Here is a 20,027-nt window from a genome sequence, read left to right on the forward strand (position 1 = left end):
AAGCGTAGCCTACACTCAAGGAAGTGGAAATAGAAACATGTCAACCCGTGCAACTAGTCAATACCGGACTTGCCTGGTTTGCTAGGCTAGTACTGCTTGAAAGCGCAGCATCCTCTGGTGTTGTATGAATAAAAGAAATTACATGTGAGAGTTTATTGCGCCATAATGCTCACATCGCCTTATTTTGGATAAAAAAACAACAAAAATATTCCTCTCTCAAGATATTTGAAGTAAACATCCATATTTATCCGAATGAGCAAACTTTTGGACTAAAAGCCTTAAGGGGTGTTAATATAACAGAACACAGAAAGGCATCAGCAGTTAACAGGTTAATGTAACATGAAGAGGATGGTAGTATTGCTCCCTTTTGCTCTCACTGTTGATCGGCAAGTCCTGCCGATGGGGTGTCTTAACAAGTAATTTTCTCTAAATCCAAAAAACTCCCATACTGGCGAGCTTATTTTTATGGAGTGTGGGTAGAGACTCTCCTCTGTCTTATCGGACGACATGATTTTGCACGGCAGTAGTAGCTGTGCGCTGCGTCTTTTGCTTAATAACAGATGGCAGCGTTGAGGTGCAAAACCACCTCCTATTGTACTTTGGGATGTCAACCAGATACTGGCGCTGGATTGTTTATGTGTCATATATATCATATGTGTACTATTCATTTAAAATATTATGGTTATCACGATATATTGTCACACTCTTAATAAACAATATATTTTTGAATATCATAGTTATAGTCAACACCAGTATATTGCGTAACTCCTAATACAAACACAATTTCTCCCCTCACAAATGCTTCATTTGGAATAATAAAGACATAGTACCACCACAAAAGACTCTCTTTTTAGTTAATCGGATTAGTTATTTTGTTGGTTTCACAACTTTTAAACACAAATGGTCATTTGTATTTTATGTAATTTTATGTACCTGTCAAGGAGTACATGAACAGTGGAGATTTAGCAAACTGTTCTACGATAATTATTATAAAAAAATGTTTTTGTCTTTTAAAATTATACCTTCCAATTTAAGACTAAGTTTTTTCTATATAGTTTTCTAACAATATAAGTTCTGAGGGAATGGCATTAATCACCATAATGCCATAATTTGAAATCTTAGTCTTAAATAGAAAGGTATACATTTAAAAGACAAAAACATTTTTATAATAATTATCTTAGAACAGTTTGCCAAATCTCCACTGTTCCTTTAGCCATTGGATTTTGGAGATCAAAATTTCAGGATGTCAATTGGAAAGAGACCTTTAAAATCTTTAGATGCTTTTGTATAACTAATAAAATTAGGGAGGTATCTTTAAAGATTGCTCACTGGGTTTATTCTGTAAAACTGGTGTTTGCAAAGTTGTGTAAAGATATCGACTTGAAATGTGTTTTCTGCAAAGAGGGAAGAGAGCATTGTTCATTTATTTTATGAATGTATTTACACAAAATTATTTTTACAACTTATAGAAAATAAAAATGTTGACTTTAAAATGTGGTATATTGTAAACTTACCTATTATTTATGGAAAATGTGTATTATTATAGAGATTATTTTCTCTGTTTTTCATTTGTCTTTTTATTATCGTTGTATTTGTTTCTTCTACTATTTGATTTGACCTAACTGATGTTATTATTTCCTTTCTATGTTCAGTTTTCAAAAGATTGCAAGCAAGCAAATACATACATACATACATACATACATACATACATACATACATACATACATACATACTATTGTTTTAGAAAGCAGCGTGTGAGCAGGACTTTTATTTTGATCTGGCAAAATGACGTCGTAAGGTTGCGCCGCGCTGCGTGTTTTGTTTTGGCTGAGGAAAGGTTTGTGGTTTTTCCAGCATGTTTAAATCGATAAAACCCCAATTCAGTCAAATGTATAGGTTTTACTCGCGATGTAAAATGATGGAATTTATTATTGAATATAATCTTGCAATGCTTTAACTAACATTAAGTTTATTTTTTGTGAGTAGCTGTTAAAGCTCATCTGCACAGTAACAGAAAAGAAACCGAGAAGGTGCGTCTTATTTCGCTCCCTATATCTTGAATTAGGTTATTGTAAACGAATTTGGCTACTGACTTGTATTGATGAGAGAAAGGGAGCTTTTCGGAAGACCGAGTCAACTTTAATAATCAAGTGCTTTAAAACATTAACACTTTTGAAGCGCTTGAATCACCACACGCTGACGACACATGGTGGTCAAACCCGTTTAATTCAACAAGAACATCAACCATGTGTAATGACAACTTTTACAAACCAACAGCAAATATTTTGGTGGAAATGTATTAAATGTAATCAATAAATACAAATATAAGTCATAACTAAATATGAACCGTCGCTGTATAATTTGTTCTTTTATTAATTTGCAGTGCTAGTTTTGAGTTGTTGTTTTTTTGTCTAATCAGGTAATCTAAGATCACTCTGACTGACTCTTACCAGTGCACTAACTACTGAACTATGGAGCTGATTGAGACGCACCCTGAGATTTATTTTTGATTTGTCTTTTCTTTCTTTTAATTATTCTCATCTTAATCATGACAGAGTGTCTAAACACCTGGTGAAGCAACTGAGATCCATGTGACACACTATTATAAAGATGGCGTTTATTAAAGAGGAGAGTGGAGACATCAGGATTGAAGAAGTATTCAGCGTGAAACAAGAAGATACTGAGGAACAAACAGGTTGGTTTCATTCTCAAAACTTAACTCAGTCAATTGATCCGTATTAAAATATTGGCCTCTACAGAAATGAATGATATATTTGAAAAATTGTCATATGAGCAGTGGCGGCTGGTAAATAGAGGGGGCGCTGCCCCCTTCAAGTAAGTCAGAGAAGAAAGCTACTTTAACATGTTAACAATAAGTTAAATATATCGCAAATGAATAAAGAAATACAATTTAGTCACAGTATTCCACTTTTAGTCATATTAAAATGTATTTAAAAAAAATCTAAATTGTATTTCGTTCATATCTGTGTGTGGGGCGCTGGCCAAATGAGTGTGTATGTACTAGGTCTGTAAACTTTTGAAAAGCATGTGACTTGAGGCTAAGCTCTGATTGTCTTGCGTCACATTGTCCTCGGGTCGCAGCGCTCTGCGCCCCAGACCCTCACACTTTTGATTTTAGCGAATCAATGTTGTTTTTATATTTTTAGCCTCATGTGATTGGACCGTTCTCAATGACTCCTATTCCCGCACAGTGGCTTGTCAATTGACTGGTACTGATCAATGTGGAAGCAAGCAAGCGCAATTTCTCTTCGAGATGAAAGAAAATTCAGTTTTATCTTTACAAAAATACCCTTTTACAAAACGTTCTCACAAAGAAAAAAAAAGGATCAAGGAGCTTGGACCAGATCAACCCAACTTGCATATTCAGCAGAAGTCAAGTAATCGCGGGCGAATTTACACTCGGGCCTTCTCCAGCACTTCTTACGGCAAGCGGAGTTGGCTAGCTGGATGCAATATAAGTCATGCCTTTTATTGTTTTCCCTGTTTGCTGTTTCAAAACCCTGGCACCGAAACGTCGTGGACAACGACAGGGGTCCGCGACTTAAAACATCTTTCTGAAAAGTGCAAACGGCATGAAAGTAGCCGCAGCCATCTTGACAACGCTATGAGACTACAGTTTTTCGGGAAGCTTAGCATTGCTGAACAGCTAGATGAAGGCTACAGGATCGGTATTAGAAGGCACAATGAAGAGGTCGCAAAAAATCGGCACATCCTTTCTAGGATAATAGACTGTGTGAAATTTTGCGGCGCGTTTGAGCTGGCTTTGCATGGCCATGATGAGAGCGAGAGCTCAGATAATCCCGGGATATTCCGTGGCTTGGTGGATTTTGTTGCTTCCCTTGATGGTGTGTTGAAAGAGCACCTCGAGAATGACACTTTGTTTAAGGGAACTTCGAAAATGGTGCAGGACGAGCTGTTGGACTGTATGTTGTCTGTTGTGAAGGAACACATAATCAAAGAAGCACAGAGCAGCGATTTTCTCTCGATCCAGGCCGACGAGACCACTCATATTGCCACACAGTGCCAACTTGTGCTTGTGCTGCGCTACATTGATGCCAAAAGCAATGTCCAGGAAAGGTTTTTTGAGTTTATTCCACTGCATTCGGCTACAGCTGATTCCATTGCCACAGCACTGAAAGAGCGTCTCGCTGTCATCCTTCCTGAGGATCAGAAGGGTAAACTCATCTCCCAAGCATATGATGGAGCCAGTGTGATGAAGGGTGCCACTGCTGGTGTTCAAAGGATTATACAAAATGTCTACCCAAATGCCCACTACATCCACTGCTATGCACATCAACTCAATCTAATAGTACAACAGGCCACTTCTCACATACCCAAAGTGAGAATTTTTTTCTCTGACCTTGGAGGATTTGCCAGCTTTTTTTCGAGATCACCCAAGCGCACAGATGCTCTTGATAAAGCAGTGGCCCATAGATTAGCAGCTTCAAGGAATGTTAGATGGAACTTTCACAGCTGTGCCATCAATACCGTGTTCGAGCACAGAGAAGACCTCATCCGCTGTTTTGAAACCATACGAGACTCGGGTGACTTTGACCCTGTTACCGTCAGAGAGGCAGGAGCCTTTGCCATGCTGCTCGAGGATCAGGATTTTAAGTTCTTCCTGCAACTTTTCCACAACATCATACCGCATGTGGAAGTCCTCTTTACTCGACTCCAGAAGAAAGACATCGATTCGGTCCACATCAAGAAGAGCATCCAGCAGTTCCAGCAGGACATGCAGAAGATCAGGTAGCAGCTATATTCCTTCTTTTGCGATTTTTGTTATTATTATTATTATTATTATTATTTATACATTGTCTTATTCCTTTTCAGAAATTCTCACCCTTCCCTGGTTGACCAACGCAGTACAGGTGGTTCTAAAGCGAAGAGGCGCCGGTCGCTCAGTCCAGAGGTCCATGAACGGATTGCAGCAGAGGTGAGTTTTATTGTAGTCCATATTACACTGCAGTATGATATTTAATAAAATAAAAAAATGTTTTACCTTGTACTCCAACATTTGAATTTTGCATTAGATACTTTAGGCTACGTCTACATTCATCTGGATAGATTTGAAAACGGATGATTAGATTCAAAACTCTCTCCGTCCGTTTTCAAGTGTTTTCTAAGTTTCTCATCCACACTGAAACGTCGGAAACCGCTAAATACACCTTTACTGCGCATTCGTAAAACCCTCATAAAAGCTCACTGAGATGAAACAGACAGAACAAGACATAATGAAGTTATCATGCAATTCTTCTGGCAGGATCGTTTTATTCAACAAAATATCTCACCATTCACTGATGCGTCCAGGTTGCACTCAGTCACCATATGTTTGGTCTAAAAACGGTGTTTTCAAATGTATCCATTTTGGAGGGCGTTTTCAACAAGCTTTGTTTTTGGTGCTAAAAACGCTGTCTCAATGTGGACAGAAGGCCAAAACGTTGAGAAAAAGATGCATTTTCAAATGAAAACGTATTAGTGTGGACAAGGCCTTACTATGAGAGTGTAGGGGAATTTACAGTTAAGACCCAAGGGCCAAATATGATGAATGAAGACCAGGAGTCAGAGATGCAATCAATTAAAGAAAATTTTACTAAAGAATAGTTTGCCGTTTCATCAGCAGATGTCAGCTTCAACATTCACAAAAAGCCTCATATGTGGAAACTCTACAAAATTTCCACATATGAGGAGTTTGTCAGAAGCATATCTCCATCTATTATCTGGATGACGACTGGGAACTCTGGCTTAGACATATCAGATCGACCACCCTGATAACAACCAAATACCGGCCATCTGATCTTCATGCCGTTGTTCTCCGATTGGTGAAAGTAATATGAACTGGTGTGGCAATCTTGGCATACTAAAATGCACATCTCTTCCTCAACAAAACATGGATAGTGTCAATATTAAAATGGCTCTCATTAATACTCGTTCAGTATCGAACAAGTCTTTTAGTCTTAATTACTTTTTTATACCACATTCTTTGGACCTCTTATTCATCACTGAGCCGTGGCTGAACCCCGGCGAACAAATGGCTTTTGGGGATCTAACACCGCCAGGCTGCGACTTTCTAAATTCTAATTTCAGGACGTGGCGGTGGTGTCGCTACTTTTTTAAAGACTCTTTTAAACGTAGAATGCTGCCGATGGATTCGTATTTGAGTTTTGAGGCCCAGTTGTTAAAAAACGACATCTTGGGTCCTGTTTTCTGCGTACTCATCTGCAAACCTCCCAAATTTAACAAGGATTTTATTCAACAATTTTCGGACTTCCTCTCTGGGCTGGTGTCTCGTGGTGACGGACTCCTCATTCTTGGGGATTTTAATATCCACGTATGCTTGTCCATCGAAACCTCTGGTAAATGAGTTTCTCTCCCTCACTGAGTCACTAAACCTTGTACAGTGCATCACTGATCCTACTCACAACAGGGGTCATACATTAGATCTGGTATTATCGTATGGTCTTTCTGTGTTCAATTTAGAGATTTTAGATACTGGCATTTCTGACCATTATTCAATAATATTTGAGTCTTTGTCTACCTGCCCCCGCCCTACATACGTTCAGCCATACGTTTATGTAAATCCCGGTCTATTCATTCGTCTACTGCCAATCTTTTTTCAGAATTTTATTTAATGCATTTTTCAGATAATGTCTCAACTGGGCTTGACACTGAATCACTGGTTGAAGCTTTTAATTAGTCTTGTACGTTCACACTTGATAATGTCGCTCCACTTAAGTTTAGTAGGGTCAAGGGTGTTCACAGCCTTGGTTAAACAACATCACCTGCGCTCTCAGACAAGAGTGCAGAAAAGATGAGCGCAAGTGGAAACGAGACAAGCTTCAGGTCTCTTATGGCATCTTAAAAGATTGCTTAACAAATTATCAGTGAGCTGTAAAGGATGCTAAAGACAATTTTTTTTCTACATTAATCTCTGAAAATGCAAATCGACCTAAAGTTTTGTTCAATAGAATTAATTATGTTTTAAACCCAACCAAAAATACTGTTCTGGATGTTACACAAGAGAACTTTGAAACATTTCTATACTCCTTTACTCACAAAATTGAGCAAATTAAATATTGAATTGTACTTGCTCCATTTGATCAACCATAAAGTACTCCACTATCCAGCTCTCTGACTAATTTTGAACTAGTTACATCAGAACAATTAGCAGATGTTGTCTCCAAGTTGAAGTGTTCCAGCTATAAGTTGGATTCCCTTTCTGCATGTCTTTTTAAAGAGGATATTTATGACTTTCAGTGCCAGTGTGACAGCTATAATTAACAGCTCATTAGCAAGTGGAGTTGTTCCTAGCAGTTTTAAACACGCAATCTTTCATCCCTTGTTAACTCTTCCGAGTCGCCGATCACGCGGCGTGATCAAATAACATGACCAGTTTAAGACGTCGAAGCATAAAAACAAAGTCACGTTAAGCGCTGCTGTCCACTTCTGTCGAAAGTGTTGGCTTGAAACTCTATTTTACTTTTTGTTTTGTGTTGATAGACCAAGTAAAAACGGAGATATGATAATTTAAACTTTATATAATTTTTTTTTTTAAATATTGACGCGTTCGTAAAGGAACGCAAGATGGAATGCGACAGGCGTTGCATTTATTCTCATAACTTCGTCGGTTTTTGTCATAAAACAAAACGGAGAAAAATGTGTGAATCTGCTGACTCTGCTCTTCAGGCTGCACATTTTAGGGAGTGGAGGTGGAGCCAACTGAGCAAAGAAGTGAAATTGAAAGGCGCCCGCGGGAGATTGACGGAGTAGACAGAGAGACATATATATAGAAAGAGAGAGAGAGAGATATTATTGCTAGTTTTTGGAAAAGTTTGAATAGATTTTGAGAGTAGTTTAGGAGTAGTGTAGATAGTTTAGGTAGTTTTTTGTGGAAGGAAAATGAAGCGAATGTCTTTGGTCTCATTGTTGACAGAAACTGTTTTGAGGAGTGGCACAGATAAATAAATAAAAACTCACCTGATATTCGTTGTAAATAGTTGTATATATAGTTTGATTTTGTGTTCATTTTACCTTTTGTATAGTATATTTGCACTTTTTAGGAACCCCTCTTACTCAAGGAAGGAAAGCCCTGTAATGTAGCTGTCTGTGTAATTGTACATGAAGTGTTTTGTAGAGTTTCTAAGCAAAAAAAGAAAAGAAAAAAACGCCTATTGCCACACCTGCTTTTTGCTGTATATAGTTTGATTTTATCTCAATTTGACCTTTTTTATGTTGTATTTGCACTAATTGGGAACCCTCATACTCTGGGAATGCAAGGCCTTAAATATAGCTCTCTGAATAATTGTGTGCATAAACTTTTAAAAAGTGGCAAAGCTAAAAAGAGAAAAAAAAAGCCTATGGCTACACTCGCTTTTTTTTTGTAAATCATATTTTTTTTGTATATAGCTTGATTATATCTGAATTTTACCTGTATATGTTGACATTTACAACTTGTGTTTACATTTTAAACCTTTTAAAATGCTTCATTGAGCATATTTGTGTTTTTTTGTAGTAAAAAAACTATTATTTTTCTATTTGGATTTTGTGTTTTTTGTGTGATTTTGGGTCCAGTATGTTGATACAGAACATAAAAGTGAAAAAATAATTGTCTGTTCATATAGGTGATGTTGTGCTGAAAAAAAAACAATACCAAACATTGGTATGGTAAACATTTGTTTATGTCGCAAAAAAAAAAAAAAAAAAAAAAGTACTCAAAAACGGCCAAAATAGCCCAAGACTCCGAAGAGTTAAAAAAACCTTTTCTGGATCCGGCAATACATGACAACTACAGACCGATCTCCAAACTGCCTTTCTTGTCAAAGATTTGGGAGAGAGTTGTTTATTCCCAGCTCTACTCCTATCTAAATACATTTAACATTTTGGATACATTTCAGTCTGGTTTCAGATGTTTGCACAGCACTGAATCTGCATTATTGAAGGTCACAAATTATATTCTACTCTCCATGGACTCAGGTTCGCCTGTTGTCCTAGTTTTGTTAGATCTCAGTGCTGCATTCGATAAAATCGACAGTGATATTCTTTTAAATCTTTAGAATGTATGGTGGGCATCCAGGGGACAACCATCCACTGGTTTTCATCTTATCTAAAAGAAAGAACATTCTCTGAGAATTTGGGCAACTTTTCTTCTGCATCGGCTCAGCTACTATGTGGTGTCCCTCAGGGGTAAATTTTGGGACGCCTGTTATTTTCATTGTATATGCTTCCCCCGAGCTTTCAGAAGTACAGCATATCTTATCACTGTTATGCCAATGATTCCCAGTTTTATTTCCCTGTGAGTATAGACAAAAATTGCTCATCTGAGAATGCCTTAAATTGTTTTAAAGATATCAAACATTGGCTGGCTAATAATTTTTTACAATTAAATGAGAGCAAAACTGAAGTCTTGATCTTAGGTTCCTCCTTGTCCCGTTTACCTGGCCTAGCTGTCCAGTTAGGCCTGTTATCGCTGAACGTACAAGATCATGTGAGGAACCTTGGATTGATTTTTGACTCATCTCTACTTTTCAATAAGCAGATCAGTGCTGTTGTAAAGAGTAGTCTATTTGTGGTTGGCAGTGATATCGTTGAATAAATATGAGCACTGCACGTTTCAAAGTCAAAACGTGGCGCGGGTGTTTTTATATGAATGTGTCTGAAGTGAACTGATGGTCTTTAGAAAAGTTTCGATGTTATTTCAATCGAATATTTCTTTTATCTTTTCTAATAAAGCAGCGTTTATAAGCGTTGCTGGTTTGTGTACAGCCGTTACCGGAGACACCACTGTTTCTGTCGTTCGTAAAGTGCCTCTTGCTGGCACCTCTTTGTAAACAGCCTTGCAAACCTGTATTAATACTAGTGTGGAATTTTTTTCTACAGTATTCACTCATGACAGTAAAATAGGGCATTCTAAGTCAATCTACTGCAGTATTTCCTCTCAATCAGTAGAAAATGTGGTTAACACCCAGTCATGCTTGGAAAAAAATAATACCTTCATATACAGTGAAAAAACTGTATAATTTTGAAAAAAGTTTGGTCATTCCGCCCAGCACTAATTTATATCAGCATTTTTTAGACTCCAGTTTGTCTAAAAGATGGTCATTTCATCTCGTCTGGATGCCAGTTGTTCACAAAGTCAGGACCTGTAACTATGGATACACACACACACACACACACACACACACACACACACACACACACACACACACAGTTTCTTCAAGGTTGGAGTTGGTCGAGCTCTAGCTCTGAACAGGAAACCTTCCCAAAACATAAGATTTCAGTGAGAGGTTCAGACAATATTCGTCATTATTCTCTAGTGATTGAAGATGAAAAGTCATTTAATATTTAGAAGGATAAATATTGATAATTAACTTGATTATAAATTACTCAAAAGATATACACTGAATCAGAAGTGGGTTCAAGAATCCAACCTTTCAAAAGTTTACTATGCCATTTATGTAGGATCAATTGGAGGAATTTAATTTTTATTAGTTTATATATTTTTATATTATTATTTAGATATGACTTTAACTTAAGGATCTATTCTTTGCTACAGTATTTAAGCAAAAATATTGTAAAATCATCAAAGACATGAGAAGACATTTACAAGTACCCATTGAAGGTAAATGAAACAATGCAGTTTAACTTGTTGCAAAGGTTTATTGTCTTTTTGAAAGCTTCTTCTGTTGTTCAGCAAGGTGTTTTATTATTCTAGTTGCACAGCAATTTGTATATTTTACAATATAGCCGAAAGTGGCAATCATCAGGGTCCAAGCACAATAGCTTCAAACGTTGAAACTGGTCTCCCTTTATAACTTAAACTGGTCATTTCAAATGTTGCAGTTGAAATTGACATTTTGTCATCACTACATAATTTTTTTTTTATCCTTCACTGTAGGTCTCCGATACCATACTGGGACACATCATGGAACGGTTCTCCTTCACAAACCACCTTGTTAGTGCCACCTTGCTGCAAGGGGATAGGTTTGAACAGTTCATGGTGGTGTTTCCTGAAGATGCACTGAGCAGGACTTTGAAGGCCTATCCAGTGCTTAATGGGAGTAAGCTGAAGACAGAGCTTAGTCTCATCTACTGCAAGGAAGACTTCAGAGCCTGTTGTGGTGCTGTGGATCTACTCCAGCTGTTTATTGAGAACAATCTTGAAGAAATCTTTTCAGAGACTGTCACTCTCCTAAAGATCCTCATCACCACACCAATGACAACAGCAGAAGTTAAGAGGTGCTTCTCAACCTCAAAAAGAGTTGAGACTTTTCTGAGAAACAGCATGAACCAGGAGAGGTTGAATGCATTGGCCATGCTGTCAATGGAAAAGAAACTGGTGACTGAGATAACTGACTTTAACCAGAAGGTCATTGAGAAATTTGCAAGCCAGAATGAGCGGAGGGCGATATTTCTTTACAAGTAGTGTTATACTGGCCAGTGTTTAGGCAACATTACAGTGTGTGTTTGACATTGTAAACTCATATTGAACTCAAATACATTGATTCGTGGTACCTTTATTTTTGCATTTTGCATCGTGGAATTTTTGCATTTTTAGCTAAGCAGTAATGATGCATCATCACCTGTTAAAAATATGTAACAATTGCATTCAGTCCTTCATTACTAAAAGTTGGATTTTCAGTTTGTTTTTAGCACCAGCCGCCACTGAGAATTACAGTATTTCTGTCTTGGCGAGTATTCATGTAAACATTATCTGTTATGTCTTAAATGAACGCTTGGTTAACTGTTGGGGAAAAACATCTGATGTGTATCATTATATTAGATCCGTGCATTACAGTTACCATTACATGCAACACAATATACACATGGTTTTCTTAGCTCACCATAAATTAAACAAATAAATAAATAAATACACATCATGTGACAGCTATAACTTACAAATACAAATAAATAAACAGCCATTCACATTTGTTCTCTACATCGAAAATATATATGAACACGCTGTTGCATTTTTGATAACTTGAGGCTTATTTTGGCACTGCACTCAAGATGCAAACTGCGTTGATGAGCAAGCTGACGTGTCATCAAAGTATTGTAGTGTACTTTGTACTCTGTGGACATGATGTAGATTTTAAACCAAGACGAAAATAGCAGAAAAAAGTTAAAAATTAACCAGGCTGTCTGTCTCATTAATGTTATTTAAACAATTGTGGTATTGAACATTTTTTTTATATATATATTTCTTCTAGATAGAAAGATATGGGCTGAGAGACACGCAGCTCAAACATACTCTCTGCAACTGGTTACAAAGCATGTAACGCTCTTGTTTTAAAAAAAAAAAAAATCTATTGGATGAACTCACACCTCAATTGGACTCATTTATGTAATTACGTGCTGTCAATTGTTGTAAAACTTCACACCCAAAAAACAACCTGTGGCAACATTGTAAAAGTAGCCCAATTCCACTGAAAAACCACAGGCTTGGCAACACTGGTTAGAATGTGGTTGTGACATCAGCTGTTTGATCATACAGCTAAATTAACATATTCAAGCAGCTACTTTAATTTCTTGACTTAATTTTTTTTTCAGGATTCACACTTGTAAGCAATTGCTGCTGTAAATCCCACAAAGTGACTGTGAACGTTAGGGGTGGGCGAAAAAATCGATTTGCATATGAATTGCGATTCTATCTTCTACCTATTCGCATCGATTTTCAAATTTCAAAAATACACTTTAACTTTGCAGTACTACTTAAAGTTATTGACACATTAGTGTTATTAATCACAATAAGCTGCGAAAAAGGACTCGATGCTGTGTGCTCACACTGATGGACACACAGCCGAAGCGTAAGCACAGATGCCGCCTCTTAATCTCAAATTATCTATGCACAAATGCACACTCAATTATGTCAAAATGCACATTGTGTGGAGTATTCATGAAAGCATTCTGTTGTTTCCTACAAGAACATAAACAGTTAGGAGAAAATTGGATGTGCAACAGTATATTAGATCCGTGCATTCATTCTTAAAGGGACAGCAGCCTCATAAACTGCTGCCATCATTAGTTGATTAAAAAAAATCAATCACTGCTCTTCACTGAATATTTTTTGTATCTTTAATATCTATCAATTTCTATTTAATTCATACAGTGAAGACTACAGTATTTTATTTTTACATTTGATTATTCAGTTTCTGTAGTAGTTAAATAGACCTAGGCTATTGTACCTGTAAAACTTTTATTTAAAGTCCCCCTGTAGTCAACAATTTAATCCATTAAAACTCATCTTTGATCACCAAAATGACATTTAAATGTTTTTCCCTTGAAAATAAATAAATAAAATAAAGTCCTTAAAATTGCTTGAATGTAACTTTACACCCTTGCTTCATTTAGTATACGGGGTTCTATTAATATGCAAATTAGCCCCGCCTCCACTCACACACTACACCTCAGAGATCCACTCGTTGATGTGATTGGTTACAAGGTAGTTTGTGACGACAGAAACTACAGCAATTTCAACCCGCGTTTTTGAGACTGTCTTTGGTTCACTGGAGTTTTATTTTAAAAAGGATTTTTCAATTGCATTTGTCCTATTGTTTGTAATTTGCTTATTTGTTACTATTTTTAATATAACAAGTAAAATAAAATTGCCTGCCTTGCTTTATTACAGAAGGCTACCAGTTATGTGTGTAATGATTATAATCAGCTTAAATGGCATGTGTTTTATAATATTAGGATGACTAAAATGGGAAGAAAAACTAAACAAATTTCAAGGTTTTAATTTGATTGAGTGGGATTTTTTTCTTCAAGACCCATTAAACTGTCAACCGCAGTCAAATAGGAAAAGTAACACAAACCAGTTAACTACAGTCAAATCTATGCATATATCAAATAAAAAAATTATTTAAAATCGAGAATAGATTTTCAATCAAATCCCCAGCAAACACATTTACGTTGTGGTACGTTGCATTTCTACCATGGCATCGCTGTCTACTATGGCATTTACGTCGCTGTCTACGTGCACACAACTTTGTAACAACGTAGAATTGTTAGACGCTACAGGCAGTAGCAACGGTGTTGCGCGACATTAAGCAACTGAGAGACGACGTTCTGACAATTTATTTATTAATTAATATTGTTTATCCTTACTATTATGTATGGGCCTAACAGTGAATTAATTATAATCAGCACCTGCAAGTGTACACTTTGAAGAGTAAAAATTACATAGAAGGTTAGCTAATTCAACTTTATTAAAACTACATAATTCCAAAAGTCATACATTTGTGAAAAAAATTAAAATATACGAATATACAATTTTTTTGTAAGTATAATAAATAAAACATAAAAAGCAAAGGCATATCAGAACATTTAATGAACAAAACCGGCTTCTGTACATAGTAGACGGGAGCATAGTCGAAAGCCAGGCAATAAAGGTTGGTAATGGGAATCAGTCCAGGGAGCATTAACAAACACAGAGGAGAGATGCAAGCCCTGAAACCAGTAGTTTAGGCATGAGTTTGAAACCAGATAGACAATCCGGAACCAGAGAGGGTGGCACTGCAGGCACAGGTAAACTTGGAGCTTCACATGACAGGAATACAGGGAGTGACAACCGCTGAAAGGAGTGCTGAAATGTCAATTACTCCTCATTAAAGTCATTTTGGCTTCATTATGGCATATAACGTTTGGCATAAAGTTAAAATATTTGTAATACCTGACCAGAAGATGTTCAAAACTTTTCCTAACGGTAAGGATTAAAGGATATCTGAATACTAAAATAAAAATAGCTAACGTTAGCATACACTGGTACTTTAATTTACACAAGATCGCAAACTCACTGAATTATTAGCTAACGTTATTCTGTCCCTTCAGTTAGACAGAACAAATAAATGGCAGATTAGACAAGGAAGTTGTAGGTTGTGTTTGAATAATTACGTATCTTATTTAGCTGAGGTAAATTAAACGTAATACTCGCATCACGTATCCTTGAAGAATGAAACAGCCCAACAGTTGGTTGAAATTTAAAAGGCTGATTCGCGCTTCAGGACAGTGATGAGTACACATGTTGTCCAGTGGTTGTCCAGACACCCTAGGCACAAACTTAAAGGAGAACTCCGGTCAATTTTAACATTGAGCTCATTTTTTTGTACATTTGGAGTGCTGTCAATACAGAGAACAACGACAAAAATCGGTGTTGCCTACACCGAGTTATTCTATTTTTAAAATTTGCACCCTGTTGACTTCAATGGGGCAAGTACTAAACCTGCTTTTAGCCTCTTAACATCCTTGATGTGTCATTACAAGTGCACAGAAAATGTGAGTGATTCCTTCTGAGTGAACACGAGTGAATCTGACTGCAGTAGATGTGAAAGATATGTATAAAAATTATGTTATTTAAGCCAGCGCAAATACCTGTGTTTACATCCTGTTTTTCGGTTGAAGTCCAAAGTAGTCGATTACCGAGTTCACGCGCATAGGTTTAGTTACCTATGATCACGCATAATTGCAGTAATTGTGTGGTACCAAAAGCTTCCTGTCATAAACAGAGGAGGACAGACGAGGTAAGTAGTAAATATAAAGCTTTATTGCAGGAGTGGATGAAGAGGTAGAGCAGTGAGGCAACACAGGTGAGTCAACACGGTCGGATACAATATCCTCGGGCTGGTCGAAGTGGCGGAAGACATGGTGGAAGAGTACTTCCGACGCTTCAAAGGCGGTGGGTTGGCCCTTCAGGGGGACAAGTTTGCAGGCTTTGGAGAAGCGATCCACGATGACGAAGACACGGGTTGGATTCAGAAATGGGAGATCTGTCATGAAGTCGATCCCGAGATGAGACCAGGGACGTAGAGGAATGGGCAGTGGTACCAGCTTTCCTTCGGGAAGCTTGGGCATGTATTGGTACTGGCACAGACTGAGCAACCCTTCGGACATCGTATCGGGAGATGTCCTTGGTCACAGAAGCAAGAGGGTTCGCTGATTACCTGGGTGTCCAGAGCCCGGAGAGGTGTGAGCTGAGTCCATGAGGGGCAAACGACAGGCGGATGGAATGTAGATTCACCCCTCAGGACCTCCAGGTGGAGCAGGTTCAGCCCGAGTGGCTTGGTTGATTTGATCTTCGATGAACCATTGAATGGGACTGACTATCATGGCTGGAGGGAGAATGGGTTCAGGATCACTGGATTTGGGTTTGGGATGATACAACCGTGACAGGGCATCGGCCGTGAAATTCTTGTGTCCAGGTCGGTAGATGACTACAAAGTCAAATATTGTGAAGAATAAAGCCCATCTGGCTTGGTGTGGGTTTAGGCGTTAAGCTTCATGAAGATACTCTAGGTTTCTGTTGTCAGTGATTACCTCAAAGCAGTGATTTGCTCCCTCCAGCCAATGTTTCCATTCCTAGAGAGAGAGCTCAATGGCGAGGAGCTCTTGGTTACCGATGTCACAATTCTGCTCCGCCGGGGACAGCTTCTTGGAGAAGGCTCCTGGATGGAGACATTGGAGATTCCCCTGCCGCTGAGAGAGGAACGCTCCGACTCCGGTGGATGTGGAAGTTTGGATAAATCGCTGTTGAAGTGCCTCTTGGATGTACTCCTCCATGGCCTTTTGCTCCGGGATGGACAATGGGTAAACTCTGCCCTTGGGTGCAGTCCCATGGCCGATGAGGTGGTAGTTGAGACGACAGTAGTAGAAACGCCCGGCTTAGATCTTGGAGTAGGAAGGGGTCTTGGTGACTCGTGACTCAGTAGTGGAAACAGGAATCGCCCCATTGAAGGATCTCACCAGAATTCCAGTTGACCTTTGGTTCATGTTGCAGCATCGTCAGGCTTTCCAGGATGATGTTAGCGGTGGATCCTTCCAGCACCATGAACGAGATCTCTGAATGCAGGCAGCCGATGGGGTGGAGGAGAAGTGACGGATGCGACCACGGCCCAGCGGTTTTCCCAGAATGGTGTGAATTTGTAGGTCTTGGGAACAGCGTTTCCTCTTGATATTGAAGAAGGTGGTGAGATTGGAAGTTCCCCGCTGAGCCAGAGTCGATGAGGGCTTGCGCTGAAATGGAAGAACGGGGTGGTAAGACTTGCACGGTTGTCCTTAGGTGGAAGTTGAATGGTACTCACCGTGGGGCGTGGTGGTCGAGTTGGGCAGCTGATGATGATATGTCCTTCTCCCCCACAATATAGACAGAGGTGGTTCAACAATCTTCGTTGATGCTCTGCAGGAGTAAGGTGATAGGAACCCACTTGCATGGGTTCAGGTGCTAGAAGGGCGACAGATGGTACGGAGGGTGGAGAATGCAGTGCGGGTTGTGGTAATGAACAGGCAGTGAGGCGCTGAGACACACAAATGTTTTTTTTGGATAGATTTCTCCAAGCCAATGACATCCTCATATATGACCATGAGCTGACGGATCTCCGCATTAAGACCTTGTCGAAAAGCGGTGAGAAGTGCCGTCTCATTCCAACCACTAGATGCAGCAAGTGTATGAAAATTTAGGGCATATGAACTCATTGAGTTTTTATCTTGCCGCAGATGGAACAGCTGGTCATGTACGGATAGCACAGAAACGGTTTGGCCAAAAACCTCCTTGAAGTGATTGATGAATGATGACAGAGAGTTGATCACTTGAGCGTTAGATTGCCACAAGGATTGTGCCCATTGAAGCGCAAGGCCGGAGAGAAGTGTGATCATAAACGTCACCTGCGCTCAGTCAGTAGTGATTAGATGCGGCTGCATCTCGAAGTAGAGCGAGCACTGTAAGACAAACCCACTGCAATCCTCCGCTTCACTGGTGTATGTCACTGGTCGGGCCATGGGACCAGCAGAGGCAGCAGCCGAAGGAGTGGGTGTTGACGGAAAAAGTGACTGTCAAACTGCCTGGACTAGATCGGTGAACAGATCCCCGCTCGTGCCTGTGGTTTCTTGCATGTTGGTGGTCTGGTCTTCTGTCATAAATAGAGCAGGATAGACGAGGTAAGTAGTAAATATAAAGCTTTATTGCAAGAGTTGATGAAGAGGTAGAATGGGGAGGCGACAGGGGAGTCAACAGGCAAATGATCTGATGTAAACTTAGCTGGCTGGTGATATGGTGTTTCTCTGTGCAGGTGAAGGCAAGTGATGGTGACGGATGAGCGGACGAACAGTAGAACACAACTGGATAAATGGAACAGATGATGGCAGGCAGAAGACTGAAGTCGGATCGGGAAGTTCAGATAAGTCTCTCTGGTGAGTAAACAAGTAGGGTCTGTAGAGCATGTCGTAGATGAGACCAGTCAATGAGGTCTCCTTCTTTCTTGTTTTACGGCGGTTGGCATCCAGCTTATTGGTGCATTACCGCCACCTTCTGCCCCGGAATGTGGATCAGATAATAGGTTTACAATCTACTTTCCTTTCCCTTTTCCCCACTAATGCACTCAAATTTACCCATTCACTCATACCCACACACACATATCACCAAAAAAACAAAAACAAATCCTTAACCTATTTCATTTTCCAAAATACCTAGCTCTGTTCTTCTATACTTTACTTATAGTCCATTACAATACCTCCCTCACATTCTAATAATTATACTTCAAATCCTATTGAAAACCCCTGATTCTCTTAAAAACGTCATCAGTACTCTGATCTGTGCCCTATCTTTTGTGCTCAGTAACCTTTTTAACGTGAACTCCTGCACCCCTTTCTCCCTCAGTTTTTCCCTCATCACCTCTATCTGTTTTATATTTTCTACAAATCATGATTACATACTCTACTGATTCCTCTTCTTCACAGCCCACACACAATCCTGTCTGATGTTTTCTTGTCCCAACCTTAACCTCATCCTCATCAATACTATTTCTTCTCTCCGATTCCCACTTCCCACCCGATCTCCTTTGACATTCCTTTGAATTTGATACAATGGTCTCCCTTTCTCCTCTCTTTCCCACCTTTGATTTATTTTCTCCCATATAATACTTTTAACTACTGCTTTGCTAATTTTTATTTTTATTTCTCTGTTATCTTTCAATAATACCCTCTTTGCTAGCTTATCTGCCATCTCATTTCCCCTAATCCCTACATGCACTGGCACCAAAATAAATATTACCTGACTACCTTTATTAACTATACTTGTAATTAGCTGAAGTACTTCATACAGAATATATTGCCGGCTTTTTGAAAGAAATGACCTTTAACTAGCTAAAGCTGATGAAGTGTCAGAGCATATCAATGCTTTGTCCTGTCTTTTCCACCCACCTTAATGCAATTAATATTCCCGACATTTCTACAGTATATACTCCTAATTTATCCAATGTTCTTCTATTTATTCCAATTCCTTTTCCTGGTATTACCACCTCAAACCCTGTTGTCTCTGTCTCTATTTTTTTAGCCCCGTCCATATAAATCTGTGTAAATTCATTTTTAAAAAATTTTTTTAAGAGTTTTTTAAAAAAAAATTCCTCCTACTCAATTTTTAAAAACTCTTACCAAATTAATTTCCTCCTTCACTTTCCTTTTTTCCTCTAGCACAAACCTTTCTACTTGAGGCCACACCATCTTCCACGGAGCTATCTCTGGAAAAACTACCGTAGGACTCTTTTTATTACCGTAGGACTCCTACTTTATTTCCAATCTGCCCAAAATTGTCCCTTTGATTTCTACCATTTTCCCAGCACTCCTGGAGTACTGTTTTTGTGGGATGGGAGTCCTTATGCCCCTGAAAATTAGCCCAATAGTTTGCCATCAATTGGATCTCCCATTTCAATCTGTATGGCTGATATTGAAGATGTTTTAAAAGCTCCACAACAGATTCGCAATGCTTGTGTCTGGATCACCTCCATTCTCTTTAACACAGATTTGGCTGCTGATCCAACCACTATGCTACCATAATACAAAACCGATCTAATCAATGACACATATATATATACTCTTTAGAGATGAGCGACTAGCTCCCCATTCTCTTCCTGTCAGACATCTTATCACTTTTATTACTTTTTTGCACTTACCCTCCATTTTCTTAATATGCTCTGCAAATGTCAGTCGTGCATCCAATGTCACTCCCAAAAATGTAAATGTAC

The 20,027-nt window shown here is 38.7% G+C and overlaps 1 protein-coding gene across 3 annotated transcripts; it reads left to right on the forward strand.

The window, feature by feature from the left end:
- The first annotated feature begins 1,723 nt into the window (after positions 1–1,723).
- LOC308689428 (zinc finger MYM-type protein 1-like) lies at positions 1,724–13,338 on the forward strand. Of its 3 annotated transcripts, none has more exons than XM_081363121.1 (5): positions 1,724–1,837; positions 2,556–2,695; positions 3,168–4,770; positions 4,855–4,957; positions 10,916–13,338. In XM_081363121.1, exons 2-5 carry the CDS (start codon positions 2,611–2,613, stop codon positions 11,441–11,443), a joined length of 2,319 nt encoding a protein of 772 aa, XP_081219247.1. In that variant the 5' UTR covers positions 1,724–1,837; positions 2,556–2,610; the 3' UTR covers positions 11,444–13,338. The 3 variants fall into 3 exon arrangements, with proteins under 3 accessions (XP_081219247.1, XP_081219249.1, XP_081219248.1); XM_081363123.1 differs by having other exon boundaries at positions 1,765–1,837; positions 3,213–4,770; XM_081363122.1 differs by having other exon boundaries at positions 1,830–2,030.
- Positions 13,339–20,027: the final 6,689 nt, after the last annotated feature.

Source organism: Scardinius erythrophthalmus (genome assembly GCF_964197995.2).
Source record: "Scardinius erythrophthalmus genome assembly, chromosome: 4".
Lineage (NCBI taxonomy): Eukaryota > Metazoa > Chordata > Actinopteri > Cypriniformes > Leuciscidae > Scardinius > Scardinius erythrophthalmus.

Excerpts from the sequence above, each read along its gene's own strand:
- LOC308689428 (XM_081363121.1), top strand. The coding sequence starts at position 2,611 with ATGGCGTTTATTAAAGAGGAGAGTGGAGACATCAGGATTGAAGAAGTA. Across the intron at positions 2,696-3,167 it reads AGATACTGAGGAACAAACAG|CCTCATGTGATTGGACCGTT; the intron begins GTTGGTTTCATT and ends TTATATTTTTAG. Across the intron at positions 4,958-10,915 it reads ATGAACGGATTGCAGCAGAG|GTCTCCGATACCATACTGGG; the intron begins GTGAGTTTTATT and ends CCTTCACTGTAG.